Source organism: Populus nigra, chromosome 2 (genome assembly GCF_951802175.1).
Source record: "Populus nigra chromosome 2, ddPopNigr1.1, whole genome shotgun sequence".
Classification (NCBI taxonomy): Eukaryota; Viridiplantae; Streptophyta; class Magnoliopsida; order Malpighiales; family Salicaceae; genus Populus; species Populus nigra.
The window spans coordinates 47,537,528-47,562,771 of record NC_084853.1 but is presented as its reverse complement, the minus strand read 5'-3'; the positions used below and the strand labels follow the sequence as shown (position 1 = coordinate 47,562,771).

Sequence of the window (25,244 nt, the reverse complement as noted above, 5' to 3'; positions counted from 1 at the left end):
ACCTCAGATTTTTAAAATTCTTGAGATGCTTCAAAGATTGGGTTGCGTAATGTGCCCAGTAGCAGACAGGTGTACGTACGTATACGTAAGCTGTAAGCTATGTGTCTGTCTTAGTTGTCCACATCACATAACAACTAAAACAGACAAAAACATCGTCTCCCTCGCATTTTCCTCCATCTTTACACTGCGGTAACTTTTTTGTTCTTATCAGGAAACTTGCTTCTTAAAACCAGAGGTATTTTCGTATTTTTATATAATACACTAATATATATTCAAAATATTTTTATTTATTCAATATATTTATGAACATTAAAAAAATCAAAATATCCCTCGAAAAAATAAAATACTAACATTATAGGACATGAATGTTGTTGTCTTTTTCTTTTTTACAATACATTGAGATTGCATATATAACATGGCAGACGAAAAATTCATGCTATTGAAACATGGATGTCGGTGTCTTTTTTCTCACAGTTGTTATATATATATATATATATATATATATATATATATATATATATATATTATTGGTTTGTTTGATAATTCTAATGTAATTTATCATTTAATTTTTAATTTTTAAATGCAAAAGGTTGTTGGCGTGTATCTTGTACATGGCACACACTAACGTATGAGAGACACCGCACATTTTGGATGGTGTGTGCGGCATCTCCCGGTGACGGAAGGTGAGCTTTTACTATCTCATTTGGTTATCCTCTGTGTCCTCTTTTTTATTGGGGGCATGTGACATCTGAAGGTAACTTATTTTGTCCCCGATGACTTCTTTCTTTTTCCCTGAAAAAACCAACTTTGATCCTTATTGTTGTTGATGTTTCAGGTTTAGTTCTCTTTATTTTGATTTTTTTATCTTTTTTTTGTTTTATTAAAGTTTTATTTGTTTTTAATTATAATATGTAAGTGTACGATTTTCAATTTGGTCCTTCTACTTTTGATTTTTTTTGTCATTTTATCGAAGTTTTTATGATATTAATTTTATCTTTAAAATCAAGTTTTTTTTTATTTCAATAATAATAACAGTAATAATAGTAGTAAATTATTCTATATATTGTAATTTAGAGTAATAAATTGTAAGAAATTATAAATTACAGTTTTTAATAAACTCTAAATGGATATAAATTTGAACTCTATTCAAATAAAATGGAATAGAAAATCAAATATATAAAAAGTATTATATAAACTAAATGTATTAGATGTAGTCTATTAGTTTAATATAATTGGAATGTATTAGAGAGGTAATAGGAATAGTCCTGGAAAGAATATTTGGCGTGGTTATGCACAAATAAAATCAGGCAGTGCGTATCAATTTCAAGAAAAAAAATATAAATATAGTTAAATAATAAAATTTTTCTTTGTCAATAAAAAGATGTGGTAATAATAATGATGATGATGATGGTTGTTATGACGACGATAACAACAATAACAATGATGATAATAATAATAATAGTAACAAACCGACAATAATAATAAAATTAATAAAAAAACAACTAAATAGAAAGAGGGTTTTCCTTAGTCACATGGACAATCTATTATTCACTATAGTATTCAAGTGAAGTCTATGATTTTTTTTAAAAAAAAAACCTTGTCTCGGAGACAAGGGTATGTTTGTATTTCTACACTGTTTATTAAATAGCTAAATTACATGTGCACCCTTGAATAAAAGAAATGCAAGTAATTGGGGTTATGGATATTGCAGTCTTTTAGCCTTGTATTTTTTGGTTAACTGTAGGCTTCATCAAGGGTGATAGTATAATTTAATATTTAAATAATATTCTTAAATTTAAAAAAATCAATGACATGTTAGGGCCACCATATATTTCAGACTGTATGTGAGACGGCTCTTCTCTTTTGATAGTAAACAACAGACTTTCATCATATAATTTTATTTCTTGTTATTTACTTTTTTATTAGAGGTAGGCCTATATACCTGTCCAAAAATAAACCATATTATCTTAATTTTAATTAGTATTATTATATATTTACCATGAACAGTTTTTATATTATTTTTTAACTCCTGCTCAGTAACTAGACAATATTTTTTGTATGAAAAAGCAATACCACAAATCACGGGCACTGAGACTAGTTAGCTAGCTAGCTAGCTATTGCCCCTGGAACGAACTGAAAAATAATGGACTAAATGGAGTGATCATCTATAGACAAATAATCTGGGTGATAAAAAGCTTTCAATCATACAATTTACGCGGACCCACCCACCATGTAGCTCTCCCAATTCAACAGGTTTCCTTATTTCTTATCAGACATGGTAGGTAATCCATTAGATCCGGATTTTACCTGTTATATCTTGGATTTGAAATATTTAAATCTATTGTTTGTCTTCTCTTTTTGACATTTTTTGTTTTTGAAATACAACAGTTTTCTTGAAAGGTATTTGGATTTACCATGATTTATCAAAGAATGTAAACAAAATATTTTTGATCAAAATAATAATAATAAAATAATAGATTAATGATCAAGTTTTGACTAGATTAGACTCGGTAAATTAAGCCACCAAACTAACATGACTTTTTTACTAAATTATATAAGTTCTTTTTAAAAAATTTGGATTTCGAGTTGAAAGAATCTTATATTCAACCACCAAGCGAAAATAGATTTTATAGCAATGTTTCAAGATTCAATTTAATGAAGATTTTTTATTTTTACGTGGGTATCTATTAAAAATACTTGACATAATCTAATAATTCTTTTTAAATAAATTTTATAAAAACAAAATTTAAGGCTGGAAGAATTATAAAATAAAGCTTAAATTTTAAATTTATATATAAAAATACAAAGATTATTCATATATATATATATATATATATATATATATTATTGAAAAAAAATCATAGAATGAAAAGAATAGATTGGTGTCGTGCTTGGTGAAAAATCCTCGCTCGCTTCCAAATCCAACCTTGATAAAATCGAAACCCAGATTTAATTGACTCTGATCAAATCAAATCAAATTTCAATCAGCTCGATGGAGTGATAAGATGAAATTATAGCCTCTGCTTCTAGTGATGATTGTAAAGTACATTTCCATCTGTTGAAGCGGAGTCACTTTATTGCGTGACGCTGTAAGCATACTTTTTTCCCCTGGATGGCAACACTGTATAGATAGCGTAACTGTTTTACACCTGCTGTGAATGTTAGTTTTTAAAATATTTTTATTTTTATTTTTAAAATTAATAAATTAAAATAATATATAAATAGAAAAATAATTAAAAACTTAAAAAAAAATTAAAAAAAAAATATATAATTAAACTGCAGTACCAAGATATCAACTAAAATTCATTGACTCGGTCAAATTGTTAGCAACTGGACTCATTATTTCCCCTTGTAAACTGTATACTCACATGGCACCGTGGAGGAGTCATTAAAGTTCTTATAACCAACGCATAGCGATAAGTGTGAATTGCAGACTTCCTCTCAAAAGCGAAGAAATCAGAGGAAACTTTAAATTTGATCTATGTTGATTTTCAATTTGAGTTAGAAAAGATACTGATTTAAAAATCATGCTATTCAACATATATTTTTCTAAGGAAGGAAACGATACAATTTTAATTCAATAATGGTAATAATAAATCCCATGAATTGTTTGGCAAACCGGATGGATAAATATAGCATTTGATAATGTCTTAAAAAATTCGAATTACTCATAAATAAGGTTTATGTCTTGAATAATTGGTTAATATATTGGTTTTGAAAATCTAGCCAAGGTAGCTAGAAATTGGTAACTGATACCTGTAAAAGATTCTTTTTAGTAAATTTAAGAATTTTTTTAATGATTAAATCAATGATTTTTTAAAAGAAAATATAATAATATTACAAATAAATACTTTGAAAATAAATATGTAGTAAATAATGAATATTCCAAACCATTTTTTTGTTCAATGATTCATGGTTTATTTATAATTCACGAGTCTTTTTACGAAGAAGGAGGGGCTAAAACATAATGTTGCAAACTTTAATGAGAAAACAATATTCTTAGCATGTGTATCAATGAAAGAAGATATTCTTAACGTGTATATTAATGTTGATAGAATGACTTTTACACACTATCATTTACATAGTATTAATATCGATGAAAATGTTATGGACTCTTAAAGAACTTTTATACACTTAATGGTACAAGGGAGATTCCTTGGAAACTCTTTGGAGGACCTTTACACATTGTCTTTTTTTGTTAAAGGGTTTATGGTCAATTTATAACTCATAAGTCTCTTTTTATGAAGATAGAGGGTTAAAACGTAGTTGCTCTGATAGTTTCAACGAAGAAAAAAATAACCGATATATTTATCGATGTGAGCAAATATCTTCAACATATGTATTAATGTTGATAAAAATACGGTGGGTTATTGAACGAATTCTACACACCATCCCTTATATAATATTAATATCGATAAAAATATAATGAACCTTTAGAGGATCTTTGTACACTTGAGTATAAATAGAGAGCATGGTTTAAAACATAATTGTGTCCACGAGACTAATCTCTTTTTCCAGGTTGAACCCAGAAAAAATGAGTTATTCATTTGGTTGTGCTCAAGGGAGTTGGCTATTCCATTGAGTAATTGAACAAGCCCGATAGCTAATTATTTTACTGATGAGACCAGGTGAGGCCAAGTCATTCTCTTGATTGAGTCCAAGAGATGATTTTTGAGACTTGTTAAATCCAGATATATCATTATTTTAAAAGGATATTACAAGTATAAATAATAATTTAATCCAAACTAAATGAATATTAATATAAATAAATAGATTTTTTTAAATAATTACTTTATTTATGAGTAATGAATATCAAATGTGACCGGGACTCCACTTAAACATAACATGATATATATATATATATATATATATATATATATATATATATATATATATATATATATATATATATTAAATAATAAATAATATTTAAAAAATAATAATCCATACTTGAAATTTAATAAATAGATTATAAATATATAAAACTCTCATGGAGTTTAAATATAAAAAAACCTTAACCAGGGATACATTGCCACAACAATTATTTTCTTGGTTCAATCATGTTTTTGAATTTTTTTAAAATTTTAAATTAATTTTATTAATATTTTTAAATCGTTTAAAAATAAAAAATAATTTAAAAAATAAAAAATATTATTTTAATACTAAAAAAACATTTTAAAAAAAATACAGTGATATTACCCGGCAAATGCTGCATGGTGAGCACCAACTGCCAAATTTAAGAGTATTACTATACGGTAACCATAGTATATATCAAATAAATAAAAAACATTAATTTACACATAATTTTCTCTCTCCTTTTCTTCACGTGATTCTGAAGTTGCAGGTCCCGACAGCTGCTTTTCAGTCCTTACATCCTTTGTCACTTACCATTGCCCTAACCATACCATGGAATACCATCTCTTCTCCATCTCTCTCTCTCTCTTCTGGTCTTCAATACTATCAGGGAATGAAATGGACCCATCCCACCTACCCTTTTGAAGTGGAACCAAAAAAGAAAGAAACCCACAAAAAAAAAAACCAAACCCTGGGGGCTTTTCTCTCTTCTGTTTCTTTTTCCCCAACCTCACCGATCCTCTGGTGCTGCACAGCAACAATATGCTGCTTGTTTTGCTTTCAACTTCTCATTTTTTACTCTGTTTTTTCATCACAGTAGCTTCTTCTACTGCTCCTGCATCAAATTTGCCTGCACCACCTGATGCTACAGCTCTTCTTGCCTTCAAATATAAAGCGGACCTGAACAAAAACCTTCCATTTTCTCAAAACACAACCTTCCATTTCTGTCAATGGCCAGGAGTCAAATGCTTTCAACAAAAAATCATCCGCCTAGTTCTCCGAGACTCAGATCTTGGTGGCATTTTCGCTCCCAAAACCTTAACTTCCCTCGACCAGCTCCGTGTCCTTGGTCTCCAAAACAACTCCTTAACCGGACCCATCCCTTACGATCTCTCCAAACTTACCAATCTCAAATCACTTTTTCTTGATCACAATTCCTTCTCGGGCTCTTTCCCTCCTCCACTTCTTTCCCTTCACAGGCTCCGCACTCTAGATTTATCGTATAACAATCTCTCCGGTCCTATTCCCTCTGCTTTAATCTCTCTAGACCGGTTGTACTATCTTCGTATTGACAGGAACCTGTTCAATGGCTCCATCCCTCCATTAAACCAATCCTCTCTTTTAACTCTCAACGTTTCTTTCAACAATCTTAGTGGTGCAATCCCAGTGACACCTACATTGCTTCGTTTTGATTTTTCCTCCTTTTCATCAAATCCTAGCCTTTGTGGAAAGATTATACACAAAGAATGCCACCCCGCTTCCCCATTTTTCAGCCCATCTCCAGCGGCAGTGACGGTGGCTCCACCGCCGGCCGTTGTAGTTAGTCAAAACCAGGCATTACAAGGCGTTGACTTGGCACAGAGCAGTCAAAAAACGAAGCACAAGAAAAATGTTTTGATCATTGGGTTTTCATCAGGTGCATTTGTTCTCATTGGTTCGGTTATTTGTTTTGTCATCGCTGCCAAGAAACAGAAAACACAAAAGAAATCGACGGCTGCGACTGCCTCTGCTGGGATTATTGGACCCACCGCAGAATCAGTGGCTGTGATGCAGATAGATCGACAAGAGAATGAGTTAGAAGAGAAAGTGAAGAGAGTGCAAGGGCTGCATGTGGGCAAGAGTGGGAGTTTAGCATTCTGTGCGGGTGAGGCACATCTTTATTCGTTGGATCAGCTAATGAGAGCCTCAGCTGAGTTGCTAGGGAGAGGAACCATGGGGACCACTTATAAAGCAGTGTTGGACAACCGTCTGATTGTGTGTGTAAAGCGGCTTGATGCAAGTAAATTATCGGATGGAAGCAAAGAGGTTTTCGAACAACACATGGAATCAGTTGGCGGACTTAGGCACCCTAACTTGGTGCCTCTTAGGGCTTATTTCCAAGCTCGAGAGGAAAGGCTTCTAATCTATGATTACCAGCCCAATGGCAGTCTCTTCTCCCTAATTCATGGTAAGCTCTTCTACCACTACCAAGTCAGGCATTTAAGTGAATCTCTTTGGGCTAGTAGCTCAGTGATTAACTTGTTAACTATTAAATTTAGTTTGGAGTTTACTGAATTAGCAATCACATTTAAACCATGTCCTATCCAGTAGGTAGATTGGTTGACACGGCTTTTAACTTAGGTTGGGTTCGGAACAAGAGTTTGATCCAGCCAACCTGATAGGTCAATTAGAACAAAATTTATTTTGATTTTTTTTAAATTCTTTGAAATAGCATAAAATTATGTTGTTATGATCAGCATGAATTAACTTCAACTTTGTTAATAGGATCTTAGTTTTCCATAAAACAACAGAATCTTGCAGTTGACGACATTGGAACTCAGGAATTGGTCTTGGTTTTCTGCTCGGTAACTGTCAACAATTAATTAATTAGTTCGTTAATCGCTTCAAAGCACTCGGTTTCATGGGGGCATCTCATAGAGTGCATAAAATTAGCTGTTATAATTCTAATTAAGGCGCGTGCTGTATAGCAGCTCCCTATGGGAGTTGCCACTCGCGTTGGGAAACGTAGGAGCGGTGTGAGTCCCACAGGGGCTCGTGCTTTGATTCGATCGGCACCGATATCTTTCTGATCGTGCGGTGTAGCTCCATCCAACAGACAGCGGGACCCAAAAAAGTTTGCTTAAAGGTAATTTTCCTACGCGCTTACTGACATGCTCACTCCACTCGCGGAGGAATGTATTTGGAGGATATGATTCTGATTCGGGGGGGTCTTTTGGGTCCCGTAACACGACCACACGTGTGGATACGACAACACAAAAGTCAAAACTTCAACTGTACCGTCTCATTCAACGGTGTAGATTTCATTAGATTCTCTGTGTGTTGTTAAACCGGTCCGAGAAGGTGAACTGGTGATATCCTCAACCTAGTACTTAGCTCGATCAAGGTTTCGTGTTATTAATTTTTTTAAAATATCACATTGTTCAAATTATTTTTTAAATTAAATTGGGTTTTATAACCATGGATTCTATATTGCATTCCTCTTCTGATTGGGTTTGGTACGTAAATACTATATTGAATAAATGTGCAGGTTCAAAATCAACAAGAGCAAAACCACTACATTGGACATCATGTCTTAAAATAGCAGAGGATGTAGCACAAGGCCTTTCTTATATCCACCAAGCATGGAGGCTTGTCCATGGAAATCTCAAGTCTTCTAATGTCCTTCTTGGCCCGGATTTTGAGGCATGTGTGAGTGACTATTGCCTTGCCGTTCTTGCCAATTCACCGATTGATGATGAGGATGACCCCGATGCCTCGGCTTACAAAGCCCCAGAAACTCGCAGTTCAAGTCAACAGGCAACTTCCAAGTCTGATGTTTATGCATTTGGAGTATTATTACTCGAGCTCATAACTGGCAAGCCTCCATCACTGCTGCCTCTCCCACAAGATGTGGTAAATTGGGTTAGGTCTACTAGGGGCCATCATCAAGATGATGGAGCTGGAGAAGATAATAGGCTAGAAATGCTTCTTGAGGTGGCTATTGCTTGTAGCCTGACCTCACCTGAGCAGAGGCCCACTATGTGGCAAGTGTTGAAGATGTTACAGGAAATTAAAGAGACTGTTTTACTAGAGGATAGTGAATTAGACCTGCAAACTGGGATGCCCTAATCCTAGTTTATTACCGTACCTCAACACTAATGAATGAACGAATAGAGTAGAGAGATAGATGATGCTATAACATATGCAATATATGCTAGTTCCTTCTCACCGTTCCTTTTTTTTTTCTTTTTTATTTCTGGATGAATGATTACAGTAGCTAAATTCATGGTAGCTTCCGGAGTTATGTTTTGCCATGTTGTACAGAGCATCCAGGTTGATGTTAGTGTACTGGCACATGAATATTTTTGGTATGATAGATGTTGCTGCTCCCCATGATACATCTATATGGATGCTTAACAATTTCTTGTTCCATCAAGATTTGAAGGGTAGAAGAAGACAATCAAGAAGCTACTCGTTCTTGTCCACATTCTATTGGCCCAGTGTAGTTCATCTTTCCCCCCCTCAAAAGACTGTTACTCTTCTTTTTTGATAATGAAAGACGGGATCATGTTAGGTGCCTGTCAACGATTCCTTTATCGGAGGGAGTTGTGACAAATCAACTCAAAATGCCTTTCTATCATGTTAAGTGCCTGTCAATGATCCTTTATCAGTGAGAGTTGCGTGAAAAATCAACTCAAAATGCCTTTCTTAGACACGAAATAAAACTAGTAAATTAAAATAGCTTACAAAACCATTCACTTGATAAAAGCTTTTTATACCTTGTGTACACGACTAACTAACTAAACGTTCCTTGATTCGCTTTCAGGTTCCAACCACCACCACCTGCTTGATGTAAGGAAACGTACCTCAACTACAATATTGGTTGCCATATAGATGGATTAGTCCACAACGCTCAAAGAATGGAAAGTTGAAACTGTAGTGTTAAATTTGGCTTGTTCTCGTTCCGGTAATTTAAAACCTCATTCAAGTTAAGTAGAATTCAAGCCAGGTTTCAAGTTAAATTCAAAAAGACTTTGATTAGGTGAAATTTGATTGACCTAGCAAAGTTGACTTGTGATTCAATTAACCTGTTAAATTCGGTTTAAATCCATTTGAGTCAGTCTAGGTTTTTTTTTTAAAAAACTTAAACAAGTTGTTTCAGTAAAAATAATTGATCTGAACTTGCAAGTATGGCTTCTCAACCTGTTTTTTAATTAAAAAAAAGATTAAAAAATAATATCAAGCAACTCTTAGTGATCCAAGTCCCTTTTCACACCAGTTCCCGACCCGAGTTTGATAACCATAATTAAAAGTCTCTCACACCCTACGGAATTCCCGAAAACAAGGTAAACAGAACTGGGTCCATGCAAGAATAGAAGCCTAGGCTCTGGAAAAAATAGGGCCAAACCCAGATGATTAAAACCTTTTAAACTGTAAAACGAGCCCAAGCTCAATCCGAGCAGAGCAAATCCAAGAAAAAAATCAAGTTAGAGAATCAAAACAGAAAGAGTCAAGTGGCAGTGAAGAATTTGCTAGAATCGTCTAGCAAATCATTAACCAGACAAAAAATAAAAAAAAACCCCTTGGGATAATTTAATTTGTCATCAAAGACGAACACAACGGCAGAGCAGAGTGCGATAGTACCATATATAGGATATCAGCACAGACTTAGAAAAGCAAAATCTTGGAGAAAGTGGTGGAATGGTAGATGCCATGGAACATCGTACTACAGACACAGAGATGTCTGAAGTGACTGCACCGCCGCCGCCGCTTCAAGTCCCAGATGACAACAACAACGTGAGAGGGTTGCTCACATTGGCTCGCCAACTCATCAGTCAAGGCAAACCTTCTCAAGCTCTTCAGGCGGTAATCAATTAACTACTTCAATTATCTCTTTTTTAATTTTGTTATTTCAATAAAAAAAGAAGAAAAATATCTCCAATTTCCTTGCTTTTCTTCTTTTTCTAGTGAAGGGATTTTCATATTCTTCTTTCTTTTTTTATCTTGATGTTGTTTTTCTACTGATAAAAGTATTTTCATTCTGATGTTTACAAGATTGATCAATCACTGGTTTTAGACATTTAATTAACCACTTTGCACGCTTTTCTTTCTTGTCTACAAGAGGGGTCATTCAATTGGCCATCACTCACACTTTCTCTGCATTCTGATTTTTCTAGTATTATTGAGAATTAAAATTCTGCTTGTACCGTACCATCTTGAAAAAACAAAACTGGGAGCGCATGTTGAGTTGTGGCTTAAATGGGTGAGTTGGTTTAGATTAGATTGATAATTGCATGGTAGGGTGTCCTAAACAAGAATGGAATGCGTCGATATATTCTCAAAGACTTTCCTTGTTAGAGTTGGACTTGGAGTATTTTTTCTAATGAAAAGGATCTTGTTGCTAGTATCAATAGCATGTGTAATGGCTAGTTTATGTGCGCCTCTAATATTAACGGTGGCAATAAAAGAATTAGTTCAGCGGCCAAAACCTTTAGTCAAAAGAATCAGCATGGTATTTTTCTTGTGAGTGATTTTTAGGTATAATTCAGGTTTTGGGCAGTGAGGTGTATGTGTGTGGTTGATCTGTGATTGTAAACCCTGATATTTGATAGTGAAGTTTTGTGTAGTAGGTTTTGCCAAACCACTTTATATTTCGTATCTCTTCTATGTTGTGTCATTACTTGTTTTGTTAGGGTTTTGCACAAGAGTGCATGTCTATTGTGTCTTTCTTCTAAACGATACAGCTGAGGGAGTTGGAGGAGTGTGTGTGTGTTTGTCTGTAATGTGATTAAAGTTGATCCAGGCATTAGTGAGGTTTCAATAAACAGGGAGAAAAATGTCTATTTCTAATTGCTGGCAAGGGTGAGTCACAATTGTTAGGAAGTTTAAGTCATTAGGGTTTCTGCTTTGATAGTTTCCCTTTTAAGGGTGTTCAACATGCCAATTTCTTTGAACCCGGGTAATCGAAGTACAGAATCCATATAATTTTAACAGCTTACTTGTATGAGGGACACGATAAGGAAGTTATAATACCTTGAAATCTACTTAACTATGTTTCTGTTTATGTCCCAAACTCAATCATATTCACAATTTTTATCATCATTTTGTTGTTAAGCCATTAAATCCTTTATGGATTTTAATAGGTTGGCAGTTGCAACATATTTTTGTTTTTTTTATTTGGATAAATTGTAAATGAATTAATCAATTAAATTTAGCAAAAACTCCCAAGCTACGAGGCTATTGAGTAGCTAAGGGATACCAGGACATATCTAGTTATTTGAAGACTACCATGTATGATTGCCAACCTTAGGTATCTCAAAATTCATGTTAGGCTTATTGTTTTTCTATAGAAGGAATGCTCATCATTATCTATAGCGATATATTAGTCATGGATATAGGTTCCCGTGCACCTGCATAGACACTTGTGCATGCACAGAGTGGGCTCACACCATAGTTCAAACATGGGAAGTAAAAAAATTGAAGTGGAAAAGGGTTGGAAAGTTTGTATTAAAACTATTTCCCATTTCTGTTTAAATGAGGTGCTCTGAATATTTTCCAGAACCTGTGCTTACTGAGTGCTTGGCACAGGTGGTAATGGCAATGAGAACCAAAGGTGGGGATCAAGCTGTATTTCAATCCTTGCATCGTGCTCGTGAGTTGTATTTGAACAGGCTGCAAGAGAACACTGCTGTTGATCAACTGGCATCTTTGTTTGCTGAATGTGCAATTGCTGAAGCCCAGCCTTTACAAGCTGAACAAACTCCACTTAATGTAGGCGCCTCATCATGTTCAGCTGAATCCGATGTTCATGTACACTCAATACTTGCCGAAACTGGCAGGACACAAATAGTGTTGGATGCATTCTCGGATGGGAGCAGTTTCATATGCCTACAATGTGGTGGCCTTGTAAGTAATCATCGCAAAGACGAGCATTATGCATACTGGTGTGGCAAACCCTGAAGCACATGAACGTGGAATGAGTTTTTGCTCCGTGATGCAGTGCTTCTCAACATGCTCAATTAGGATGCTACTTTCCTATATCTGCTGCATTGAACTGCACCGTTGCTTTTGAGTCTTCAGCATTTCATCTTCTTATACGCCTGATGTGGTCATTGCCAACGAAAACTTTAAATGCTTGACTTGGGATATAGAGGTCCAGTTTTGGTTTAAAATTGGAGTGGATTGAAAAGAAATGCACCCTTGTAAAACTTGTTATAGAAAGCTTTTACTATTTAGTGGTTAAATCATCAATTTAAATGACAACGATGACTTGTATCAACAGTGTATCCTGTATGTGTATTTTTGAAGGCAGTTAGGCCTTATTGTCTCTGTCTCTGGAAGTATGTGCTCAGATCCTGCACCAGGGAGTCCCCTGGCGGGAAAAAAAATAAAAATCCCTCTGCAGTACTCTAGTCCCTCCTCCATCTTTCACAATGTGCTTATTCCAGTTATAGTTTTTAGTTTCAAACAGTGTTCAAAAGACAGTTTTCTATGTAAGCAAGCATGTTGGTTAATGACTATTGTAACGAGTTCGATCCAGGTTTTTAATGTATCATTTAAGTTGATATTGGAGCGAAGTTGAAGAAAAGAGGCCAAGCATGAAGATGTGAAGAACAAGGTTAGTTTGAAGAAATTTCTACAGTCATTAGTCGATGAAAAGCTGGTTCCACTGGGTTTGGAAACGTAATTTGCAGTACAAGTCTTCTATTATGAAAGAAGAGGATGGATTGCTATGTTGTGGAAACCCCTACAGAACATAAGAGCTCTAAACGAGGTCATTTTACCAGTGCTCCTCCTTTCAGCCCTGATCCAAATAAGAGGTTACCAAACCAAAGAAACCAAGAAACCATGCATTGCACTGAATTAGGAGCCGCCGAATACACCAACCAAAGGCATGCATGGTTACATGACCTTGGGCTGAAGTGAGTTAACCTAGATTTTTTTTTTAAAAAACTCTTGCAATGATGTTATTTTGATAAATTAAAAAAACCAAGTTTTTCCGGGTCTTGTAACAATGGGTACATGTGTTCACTTGCTTGGGTATCAACCTTTTACCTGAGAGCTAAATGCCTCGTATGAAAGAACTGGATCCTTGTTAATGTTTTACTCGTTGAAATTTTACAGCAGTTTCAATCACTTATTTACTGCGATTCTTAACACGTCCATGATCATGGATAGCAGGAAGTATCATACAGAGTTCATAACTAGGTATAATTAAGGTATTGTATTGATCCCAACAGCAGTACGTGTATGCAGTATGATCCCTACTCTTTCAACAAAACCACTCTTATTCTTGGATACAGTCACAGCCAAAAAGTAAGTACAATAAATTCTCTAAACAACTTTTTTTTGCTGTCAAGTGACAGAAAACACTACAGCCTTCAATCCCTTTCAACAGAATCAATATTGCTTATACACAATAAACATTGGAACATGTTTAGCTACAACTTACATACAATCACTAAAAAAAACAAAAAAACCTTTGTTATACATTTCTGTGACTTCTGGAGAGGTATTTCTTCCCTTGAAAGAGTTGTTATTGCAGAATATATACCAAAACATTAGAGACACCTGGAGCAAGATGTTCTTTTACTGTCATCTTGCAACTCACACCATCACAGGTATCAGCACTTCTTGTAGTAAATATTTGGGGTCAACAATCGGCCGCATCAACACTGCTTTACAAGATGCTTCAAATGTGGTGACCACAGCAAAAAAAGAAATTTCCAAGATTAAAAACCTATTGCTTTCCAAAATCAGCTCATCCACGCGAGCTATAAGCAGATCTCTTCAACAGCCACTCCCAGATCACTGCATCATGTAAAAGGGCATATTCACAATCCATAAAACTTGGCCTTGCTACCCTAAAGCTATCCTGTCATTTTCACAGGACTAATTTAACCAACAAGGCATATCTTTTTCTATCAGCTGTTGTTTTCCACTAAGAAATTTCCATTAATGTAGCTACCATATGTGAAAAGATGCTTTGAGCAAGAATACATGGAAGGCAAGTAGGTTCAAGTATTCACAAATCTACTTTTATAAAGAAAATCGCAACAGTAGAATCAAGTGGCGTCATTACACAAAAGAATTACCTCCACGCGTCTATAGGTGCTTTCTGTGCTGTGTTAGGATCATACTTATAGGTCAAAGATGAGTATCAGGCAAGAATAATCTGGTGACGACATGACATCATACTTTACGTGGCAGAGCAGCCTGTGGACGAGCCTTTGCCCTCGTAACCATCACATCACTGTGCCTGATCAATTCTGACAGTCTCCATGGTTTCTGCCACTTCCATTTGAATTGTAAAAGCCACTGGTGATGACTTCTCTTCCACCTCCATAACTTCCCGCCTTGCCCTACAGCTGCTAATTTTCTCATTGACAACTGCCCAAGTGGCACCATCTGCACTAACAATAAAACCCACTCTCTTAGCCAAGCAACAATGCAGATCCATGCTTACAATGAAGAAGAAGCAAACTAACCTTTCTGGTCTGATCTATGAATGCGGCTGACTCTTTGACTGAACCATTAGCAACTCCTGGCGTATATTTTAGCTGTTTCTGTGCCGGCACAGACACTGGAGACAGTGGACCACTCATGTCGTCATTGAAATGTTTCAGTGAATTGTGGGAGTTCCTCTGTTCTTGGTCAGCCTGTAGAATTGAAAGCAGTCACAGTTAATAATAATAATAATAATAATAATAATAATAATAATAATAATAGTTAACATGCACTTCTTTTTGGTTCAAGGATAAGGAAACCATGATACGCTCATGAGTCATTATAGCTTCATAGCTCTATAGAAGAATACACAAGTATATGAGCCCAAACTTGTACTCTTGAATTGGAATTCCATTTCCTTGGTTCCATATTTTCTATTCTGTGCAAATTATTGTTCAGAACGAAATAAGAGATTAGTTCTATGAGATTTCGAGCCAAAGCATGCAGGGGGCTGACTTATAAGAAGCACCTAGAAGATTCATGTTCTTGCAATCTTCATCATTCATGTGAAGTCTATACTCTATTGAATGCCGCGCCATGCCTACATTACAAATCCTTTACCAGACAAGGGTAAATTTCAAAGCTAGATTTTTCCTACGAAGTCAATAAAATTAACACTAATATTACTGGGCCATCACAGTATGTTAAACATATAAGCTAGAGCATGTCGATTTAACTCTAGTTCTGTGCTTGCCTTAAAATATGGTCTAATATGTTCAGTTGTATTCTCAGGGTTTCTAAAAGCTGTTATTTGATGCATGGAAAGAATAATAATTTTACCAAGTGACATAATCTTACAGAAGCTGCTGTAGCCAAAGCCACGGCAAGTGCTTGCTCTCTCAATTTTAGCTCCTTTTCAGCTTCTTTTCTTTGTGATTCACTTTGTCGCAATAGGCCTACAAGTTCTTTGAATTGCTCCTTCATTTCTTTTATTTCCATTTCCTTCTCCCATAGTTGACACCTGTCAAGAACACACAACTAGGTCAGCATAACTTTTACCATTCATCATAATTAAAAAACATTTAAACTGCCTCCAACTTATGTGAATTTGCATGAAGCATGTTTTGTGTTGATGGAAGACAATGTATGCATACTATCCATATATTTGTGCTTTCTATATGTTTGGCAATAAAATAACCACAGGGAGAAATTTGCTAGTTTCAAAATTATTAAAATATCCATAGTTCAAAGAGAGCACCTGGCATCTCCCAGAGAATTAAACATATACTGAAGCAAATTCTTCGCATCTCCCATGGAACGAAGCTGATTCCAACGTCCACGGTTTGTAAATGCACGCTCTCGCTCCTCTGCTTCTGAAAGTTGTGAAGCCATTGCAACAAGAGAATTAGACGATATGCTCAACATGTTTTCAAGTGATGATTTTCTGGCCATTCTTGCATTTGGTGACATAGAAGAAGCCCTGACAAGAAGGAAAGACACATTAAGATATATCATGTTGATTTGAACTATTGCTATTCTACCAGCTTGATGCTGCCTTATTTATCAATCACTGGCAACAGAAAAGTTGGAAAAATTAAATAAACTATTTTTACATAGCTTATACCTTGCAAATCCGTTCTTTCCTCGCGGAGGACTCAATCCTTTTGAAGCAAAGTCATCTACTTGCTTCAACACAGCCAACTCTTCTGCCAGTGCAGCTCGCCTGTAGATTGCAGCATAATTAAAACAAAATTTCGACAGTAGGTTGTACAACAGATGGGAATTACCAAATATTGAATTAAGTGCGTACACTTGGCTTTGCTTCTCATATTCAAAGCGGACTTCATGCACATTTACCATGACCTCCAGCTCATGATCAAGCCAACGTTGCAAGGATTTCTCATTGCTCTGCAGATGCAAACTTAAATTCAATGTAAATGCATTAAGAATAACTGGACAAACATAACTTGTGAAGAGGAAGTCAAGACAATTACCTGACCATTTGCTCCATTTCCATTGGAGATAGCTGCATGATGGTAACACCATTAGTAATGGGATTTACAAAAGGAAACACTGTGTAAACACCCCATGTTTTCAATAATGAAAATAGATCTACCAGCTGAAGAATCTACCATTGGCTGCATAAGCCATGGTCATAAAAAAGAAATATTCATTTTTTATGCTTTATATTGGAGAAGTTATTGTTTACCAAATAATATTGGGTTCAAGATCACAAGCCTTGATTAAGGACACAATGCTAAAAGTAACAAGCATACCTGAGTTGTCTCGTGCAGAAGATTTTCGAGCTTCAAGCAGCTCTTTTAACCTCTTGGTAGCCATTGCAGCCTCTTCTGTCTTTCTTTGCAGAACCTGAAGTAAAGAAACTCATTATGATACAGATAATTTATGTGGCACCGACAGAAACAAGAACCCAATGACGGTGTATGCAGTTACTTTCACTCATACTGACAGCAAACAAGTGGTGCTGGTGACAGCTAAAAGAACTAGATAATATTTATAAGGCAGAAAATATACCAAATACTAGTGAAATAATCCAGAATCAAGAATTTATCTCATAGAACAATATGATCCATTAGAAAAAAAGCATAACAAACCATATGGGGATGGGAAATTGGAGCTTTATAGAATTAAAGTTTTTCCTCCACATAATGAATAAAGTTCTTTGAAAGGCAGTGTGTATTAATTGATAATGTTGCTTGAACTCACCATTTTCTGGCGCTGGTTTATAGCTTGTAGCTTATGCCTTTCATATTCATTTCTTCTCCCTTCTTTCCGTAACTGCACAAGCAAATGCATTATCAACAGAGGGGGAATTGAGATGAACATGCAGGTTATCTTGGCATCATTGTTTATAACAATCAAACCAAGTTTATCTTGGCATCATAGTTTCATAAGATGATGCAATCTCATAAACAAATGAGAAATTTTTATGAAGTTTCAATTATATTTTCCTTTTGCATCACATCCCAGAAGTAGGCATAACTCAAATAGAAAGAGCAGAAGAATGGGTGGAATAGAGATTTTCAGATAATCGAGTGAACAAAAAAGAAAAGTACCTGCAGCAGTTCCTTTTCCCGAGAGGCCTTCCACTGTCGGAATTGTTCCGCCTCTTGTTTGATCCTGTGTTGCAACTGAACCTGTACTCTCAAACACGTAGGAAATAAAAGAGATGTTAGTAACCTGTACAGTATAAATACACAATAAACAGCTAAAATATGCATGATGTTGCAAGATAATTTACCTTTTGTGCCTTTATATATTGAATTTCATCTTGTAATCGCTTTGCTGCTTCATCACTTTTTTGTTTTTGCTTTAAAAGCTGAACTTGGTTCTCTTGTTTCTTCTTAAGATCCATAATCTGGCAGCATAGATTGTGAAGATTGTTTAAACTTTTAATGTTGTTATGAGAATCTTCCTCAGAAAGAAAATTAAACGAATTTGTATATAAAATGATCACCTGTGCCTCAAGAGTTTTTAATTTCTGGGCATGGATATCTTGCAATTTTTGCCCGTCAGAGCTAGCAGAAAGATTTTCAATTTCAGCCAGCAGGCGATCCCTCTCTCGCTGAAGTAAATAAGAAATGGTAAATAAATAGAAAAATCCCTCTCTTACTCTTAAAGAATAAGCTATGGAAATTTGTTGAGTTATTTCCCACCTGCACGGCTCTTTTTTCATCCTCCAATTCCATGATTTTCTTGCCAAAGTGTTGCTTGAGAGCTGCAGTGTCAGCCCCTCCAAAAAGTTTCATCTCTGACTGCTCAGAGTAAAGAAAAAAATCATATACAAGATCAGGTTACTTCTATTATTCAAGAATGCCGGTTAGCAGATGCATTGCATGCAAAATATGAAGCAGACCACTTAAAAGACACTTATGAACAATGATGATTCTATCTCCAAATGAAGTGCTTTAATAGAAAGAAACATGCAAAATGAAAAATGGATTACCAAACCAATACATCTATGAATAATGATGACAATATTGTTAAATGGAGTACTTTAATATAAACAACAGCCAATTTGAGTATGTCTAGGAGGAACCACACTTTATAAATTTGAAATGTACAAGTAAATTTCTCCAGCTCCGGAGACTTCTGCCTCTACTTGATCCAGTCAAAATCACCTTACATGATTTCCCCTAGTTTTACAAGTTCCAGTAAATTTAAGTAACAAGTACTTTAAATTTCTCTGTAGAATTTCAGCCATGTCCGATGACAATAAGCAGAAAAACTCATTCAGCAGTATGATTATAGAATTTTGGGTAAAAAATGCATGGTCTGGAAATTATAAGCATTACCACTTTTATACATTTAAAAGATATACCTCTTTCTCCTCCAAACGTCTGTTCAATTCATGCAATTCTTTGTCCATGGTATTCTGCAAAAGCGTGTGCTCCCACTCTTTCGCTACTTCTTCATCAATTTCCCTGGAGTCTCCTGCTAAAAGATGGAAATATTAATGTATTTAACACTGCTACAACTGATACAAACCTTTTGTTTCTGGTAAAATAAGAGAAGAAAGGAAAGTGGAAAAAAAGAAAGTTAAAGAGGTAGTGAAATAATTGCAACAACTGGAAAAAATAAAGGAAATCCAAGTGAGTAACTGATGATCTAGAAGAGCTTACCAGGAATAGTTTCACCCATTTGATAATCTGGTGACTCTATACTATGCAAGCTCCTTTTAAGCCCATCAGTTTTCACAGAACAGATACTGCCATCCTGAAAGGTGAAGTTCGATATTCATGCTCCGTATATATAGAAAGGTGAGAAAAATCATTCAAGTCCAAAATTAGAGGAGTATCCATCACAAACTTGAGCATCTGTTTCACGTTGCTCCACAGTGGTGCATCTGCTGCGGTATTCATGAAGTTCACGACAAAGGTCCTCATTGGCAGCTTCAAGCCAAGCAATCCTTTCCTTGAGAACCTACATGAACAGTTATTAGGAAACTCACACAAAACCATTCCAGAATAGATCGTATCCAAAGAAAGGGCCAACTGATCCTTTCTTTAAACACATACATGATTCAGAAGTTTATTATCGTGATTGACATAACATGTCAGATATAAGTTTACATAATCTAATACCTGAATTTCATCTGATGAACATCCTCCTCCACGGGCAAAAAGTTCTGCTTGCAAATACTCAAGCTGTTGGCGCATCTTTAGCATCTCACTGGACATCGGATCTCTATTAACCTATTAAACAAACAAAGACAAAAAAGTTTCATTCACAACGCTTCATAAGAGCACTGAATCTTTAGCCGTGTGTGGAAAAGAAATAGAAAAGAAGAGAGTTATTCTGATAAGCTTACAACAGGCTTATTTTGGATATTGCGGGCACGATTTGCATACTTTAGGGTGTTGAGGGTTTCCTCAGCATTGATATCAGCTGGACTAATGCAAGCTATATAAGGCAACCATTTAAATGTTAGAGAAACATTAAAAAATCCCAAGGGAAGACGAATTACAAAGCTTTGAAGGAAAATAGAACAGAGGAATTAGGCTTTGGATGGGTACCTATCATAACAGTTCTGCTGTTACCACCAAGCGAATCCTGTTAAAATATACAACTCTTAGCAACATAAATGTAGGAAGCATCGGAATAAAATGAAAAGAGTAGAAGGAAAAAAGTCATCCAAGGTCATCCTTAACCATCTCATACATTATAACTTCTTAAGAGCTTATAATCAGTACCAATCAATCTGTCCGGCCAATTTCAAATTGACTAACTTATAGGAAAACAGTTTGTATGATGTCTGGGACGGAAAATAAAGTCAATGGAGTCCAACATTTAAAATATTCAAGTGCATATTTTGCATGTCCTTCTCAACTAAGTAATTATTTATTATTCAAAGTAGTCATTCAAATGCTATATGTTACTCATTTGGTGGCTGGCAGGAAAATAATCATACGAAAAAATTGGCTTGATTATTTTCACAAAAAAATCCCTGTTAAAAGCTCGCATTGTTCACTCTCAAGTGTCTCATACCTGCAGAAGCCGAGTCAATTTACTGTCTCGATATGGAACATGAACACCTTCTTTTCGCTTTTTCTCATCACCAAGTGCACTGATAACGTTTCCAAGTGCAAGAAGGCCCTTATTGATGTGAACTCCTGTATAAAAGATAAAGCTGTTTAAACACCTTAAAGCAAAATTCACATGAATTAAGCAATAAGAAATTTCACCAACCTTCCTTAAAACGCATGCCATCAGAACCAGTCCTTTTGGCTCTCTCAGATCCAGCAAGATCTACTAAATGCAACTTTGCACACAGATACTCTTCATTCATACTGTCGTTTGGATTGCTATCGCCAGGGAAAACTGGATTGAGCTTACGCATTTGCTCTAAGGTGATGGTGAAGATGGCATGTGAACGACTAGATAAAAAAATAAAAAAATCATTTGTCACTAAGCCACTGGTGTTTACTTCAGCTTCAAAGGTAAGGATTAACTTGCAAAGTCTTCAAACAAGTTTGATAAAACAGAATTACAAACTGAAAAGTTTATAAGCTCGTGCATATGATATTCAACAACAATACTGAACTCTATAGTATGCATATCAATCTGAACAGATCATTATCACAAGTCTTTTCCATAAGTTGTAGTTAGCAAAGCCATGAGCACGTAACGGTACTTTGATGTAGGGAAACGAATACCTGCAGATACTGATAGAAAGATCAGTAATCTACCTCGATTGATTGTTCATATTTGTGCTCCCTGTTGCCCTGCACAATGATCCTTGTTCTAGGCAAGCAGCCATTTCTTTAAATGTACAAACACTAACTTCTGTCGATCCTGCTAGTGTTATGACACCATTTGAAGTCTCACGAATTTGTATTGGTGGTTTCCCTGGGAGATTTACTTTACCTGTGTGCCCATTTGTAGTATCTGATTTGTTCAAAGTCGTAGGATCCAGCAAATCTCTTACTTCTTCTTTCAGAATCTTTCACACCAAAATCTCTCTGTTAGATACTCGCCACAAGTTCCCAACATTTGTTGAGAAAAATACATATACTAGAAACTAGAGTTACTTTCCAAACTACTGAAGGAGTATACATGTAACTCACACAGCACTTCCAGTCAAAAGTTATTGGATTTAGACAAAAGAAATAGCCTTAACATTATCTTCAATCAAATCACTAGCAGATGAGGGAGCAGACTAATAATTCAACATAATATTTTAGAACTAGACCAGCTATCTATGAATTTATACGGGCAGTTTTCTAATGGACATTCTATCAACATCAAATGCAAAAGCAATTTATTAGATGATGTGGACACCGCAACAGATGTTTGTTATAAGAGACGAGTTTTCCTATCTTTCTACAAGCCAGAAATGTTATATGCAATTGATGTTTGCATTGAACATGATATTTCGAGAGATATGTCATAGGTCAAAGATGGACAGAGAGAGAGCAAGAGGGTGTAACAAAAAGCATAATTCATGATGACCCCTTAGAGTGGAAGGAGAGAAGAAATGCTTCAACAAACCTCAATGAAAGAAACGTGAAGTTGGAATTCGGTTTGATGTTTTAAAGTTTCAATCTTTCTGAATAGAACATTCATGACTTGAGGAATAACTCCCATCTGGAAACCATCTTTGAAGCCAGTTCCCATTGTATATGTCTTCCCAGATCCCGTCTGCAACAGATTGAAAAGTAAATATGAGGAAAGAAAACTACATAATATCCTTGTGCAGATTTTCCATGGAAAATAAAGGTTTACCTGACCATAAGCAAGAACAGTCGCATTATATCCTTGGAATAAACCATCAACTAATGGGGCAATACAATCTTCAAACATAGCAGATGAAGGAGTGCCACTACTCCCATAGACATGATCAAAGGTAAATGAATGTGTGCCTATTTGTACCTGCAACATACTCACAATCAGCTACCCAAGATATCCAGTCTTTTGAGGTGTCTAGAAAGCAGAGGTTAAAGAAACTAAAAAGGTTTGATAACTATATCACGCAAACGCAAATGGATCTACAACATCACGTGGAGAAAAGGAATAAAGGGAAAAAAGCACCTATATTATCCATTAAATATCAGATGATAACCAACACAAAAATGAATGCAATTCTGATGTCATTATATTTTCTCATCATTGAAAGTTTTGTACATGTCAACTTGAATGGCCAATAGAAAGCGCAACTTTGAATATGAGTTCGAGACAAGTCTTCATGACAGATATAACACTAACTGTACAAAGTTCTTTTTCTGTTTTCAGTTTGGAAATCAAATAAAAAACTGGATTTCAGGACTGGTAAAAATCTTTAACCTAATGATAGAGAAACTATGGCTAGGTCTTGCATTAGAATACACGATACTAGAAGTTGATTGAAAAAAGAAAGCCGAGCACACCTTCTGCAGATTGAGAAATTATCAACCAGAATAAGAAAGATTGAACTAATGAAGCAGGAAGGCCACCTTATTACTTCCATCACCTTTATATAAAAAGAAAAGGAAAAGGAGATCGATTCTGCAATAAGCTAAAAATTAATCCCTTAGCAGTTACTATCTTTCACAATAAACTTAATCTCACAACTTTCAGTCAGTTTAGTCAATCTGATATTGCATAAAACTCCTTAGTGGTTACTGTCTTTCACCATAAACTCAACCTCACAGCTTTCAGCCTGTTTTAGTCAATCTGATTTTACATAAAAATTCCATAGAAAGTTACTGTCTTTCACAATAAACTCTCATAAATCTCAGCCCTTTTAGTTGTACAAGTAAAATCCAATTCTAAAAGAAAAGAAATCTATAAAAAATTCAGATTTTTACAAGAATTTCCCAAAAAGGAAAACACAAAACTGGGATTAAACAATTCTATAATTGGGAATGTTAACAGTACATTTTGTACCAAAAATTACGATAAAATCATAAATTTTTTTGTCAATTGAGCAAGATTTGATTTCCCAATCATGAAAATGTCAGGCAATGACTTACTTCTGATCCAAACTCAGATTGTGATAGGTAGCAGCAGCACACTATTCCAAGTCAAACATGCAAGACTTCCAGATTTCCAATATTAGAAAAATTACAGTAAAGCATAGGAATAATCTTCTTCCATTACCAACAAACATCCACTAAGACCCAGATCTCGAAACTCTAAAATTCCCACAAAAAGAATAGAAAGAAAGAAAAAGGCACCCCATTAGAGTCGCCAAACAAACCAACCAACCTTAATTGGCTCTTCTTTTTTCACTTTCTACTCAATCACTCACTCTCATACACATTGTGGGGTGGTAAAATTGTACGTACCTGAGGCTTTCCAGACACGACAGTGACACAATCTTTACAACCTTGAGCTCGCTCATCGGCGATGAGTGGTCTTATATGAACAGCAACTTTGACACAACAATCCTCTCCTCCGTTTGTAGCAGGAGAGGCAGGACTAGGCGAAGGAGGAGCTTCCATCAAGAAGTTAGAAAAAAACAAGAAGAAAAGAAGAAAAGGGAGTCACAGATTTTAGTTTTTAGCTAGAGGGGTTTTTTTTTTTTACAAAGGTTATTATGTGTGTGAAAAGATCAAAGAAAAACAGTTCTCATTGTCTGAGAAATTGGAGAATTTGATGACAAGAAAGTGATACAGCAACAACAACAACAGTAAAGAACAGAAGCTGGTGGAGAGTACTGTGTTTCAGCGTAGATAGTTTAGTTTGGTTAGAGAGAGGGAGAGAGAGAAGGGGTAGTTGGGGAAATAGCGGCAAAAGGGTGGCATATTAGAAGGAGTGGTAGCTAGTACAAGTGGAAGAGGTAACTGCAAAGACAACAACCACTATCATTTTCCTTTGCCTTCACTACATACACATCCCACACCAGCCCTGACGGTTGCGGTGGTAAGTCTTTCATGACACTCTTTCCTTTTTTGCCCTCTAAAACCCAACGGCTCTCTCTTTCTCACCTTCCTTCTTCATGTTCTTGCCCTCTCCGTTTCTCATTCCGTTATTACCGTTTTACCCCTCTTGGACTCGCTTTCATAGTTATTAAATAATCTAGCCCATCAGGAAATTCAGTATTTAGAGTGCAATCCGAGCCCCTTTTTTAATTGAACAGTAAAAGATATTATATAACAAATATATAAAATGTTATATTTGTTGAAAATAATTAATCATAGTTACCCAAATAATGTTTTAGTTAACCCGATAATCTAAAATTCAAACCATTTTTTAAAATCAATCTCAAAATCGAATGCGATAACTACACTGTCAATGTGTCT

The 25,244-nt window shown here is 35.4% G+C and overlaps 3 protein-coding genes across 5 annotated transcripts; 2 read left to right on the top strand and 1 right to left on the bottom strand.

Moving 5' to 3' along the window:
• The first annotated feature begins 5,398 nt into the window (after positions 1-5,398).
• LOC133681720 (probable inactive receptor kinase At5g67200) lies at positions 5,399-8,844 on the top strand. Its single transcript, XM_062104833.1, has 2 exons — positions 5,399-7,021; positions 8,102-8,844. Exons 1-2 carry the CDS (start codon positions 5,617-5,619, stop codon positions 8,680-8,682), a joined length of 1,986 nt encoding a protein of 661 aa, XP_061960817.1. The 5' UTR covers positions 5,399-5,616; the 3' UTR covers positions 8,683-8,844.
• A 1,138-nt stretch (positions 8,845-9,982) lies between these two features.
• Positions 9,983-12,884, top strand: LOC133681833 (uncharacterized). Its single transcript, XM_062104992.1, has 2 exons — positions 9,983-10,419; positions 12,142-12,884. Exons 1-2 carry the CDS (start codon positions 10,255-10,257, stop codon positions 12,511-12,513), a joined length of 537 nt encoding a protein of 178 aa, XP_061960976.1. The 5' UTR covers positions 9,983-10,254; the 3' UTR covers positions 12,514-12,884.
• Positions 12,885-13,823: 939 nt separating this feature from the next.
• On the bottom strand, positions 13,824-24,875 carry LOC133681899 (kinesin-like protein KIN-4A). Of its 3 annotated transcripts, none has more exons than XM_062105086.1 (26): positions 24,288-24,875; positions 22,747-22,893; positions 22,513-22,662; positions 21,711-21,964; positions 21,211-21,398; positions 21,010-21,134; positions 20,538-20,574; positions 20,333-20,424; positions 20,106-20,216; positions 19,831-19,944; positions 19,644-19,737; positions 19,343-19,458; positions 18,678-18,776; positions 18,479-18,586; positions 18,263-18,379; positions 18,078-18,158; positions 17,728-17,799; positions 17,277-17,370; positions 16,995-17,026; positions 16,811-16,908; positions 16,625-16,723; positions 16,259-16,480; positions 15,841-16,021; positions 15,042-15,212; positions 14,649-14,961; positions 13,824-14,364 (listed from the first exon to the last, which is right to left on the bottom strand). In XM_062105086.1, the coding sequence occupies exons 1-25, from the start codon at positions 24,441-24,443 to the stop codon at positions 14,746-14,748; spliced, it is 3,174 nt and encodes a 1,057-aa protein (XP_061961070.1). In that variant the 5' UTR covers positions 24,444-24,875; the 3' UTR covers positions 13,824-14,364; positions 14,649-14,745. The 3 variants fall into 3 exon arrangements, with proteins under 3 accessions (XP_061961070.1, XP_061961071.1, XP_061961072.1); XM_062105087.1 differs by having other exon boundaries at positions 19,343-19,455; XM_062105088.1 differs by having other exon boundaries at positions 15,859-16,021; positions 24,288-24,871.
• Between the last annotated feature and the right edge of the window lie 369 nt (positions 24,876-25,244).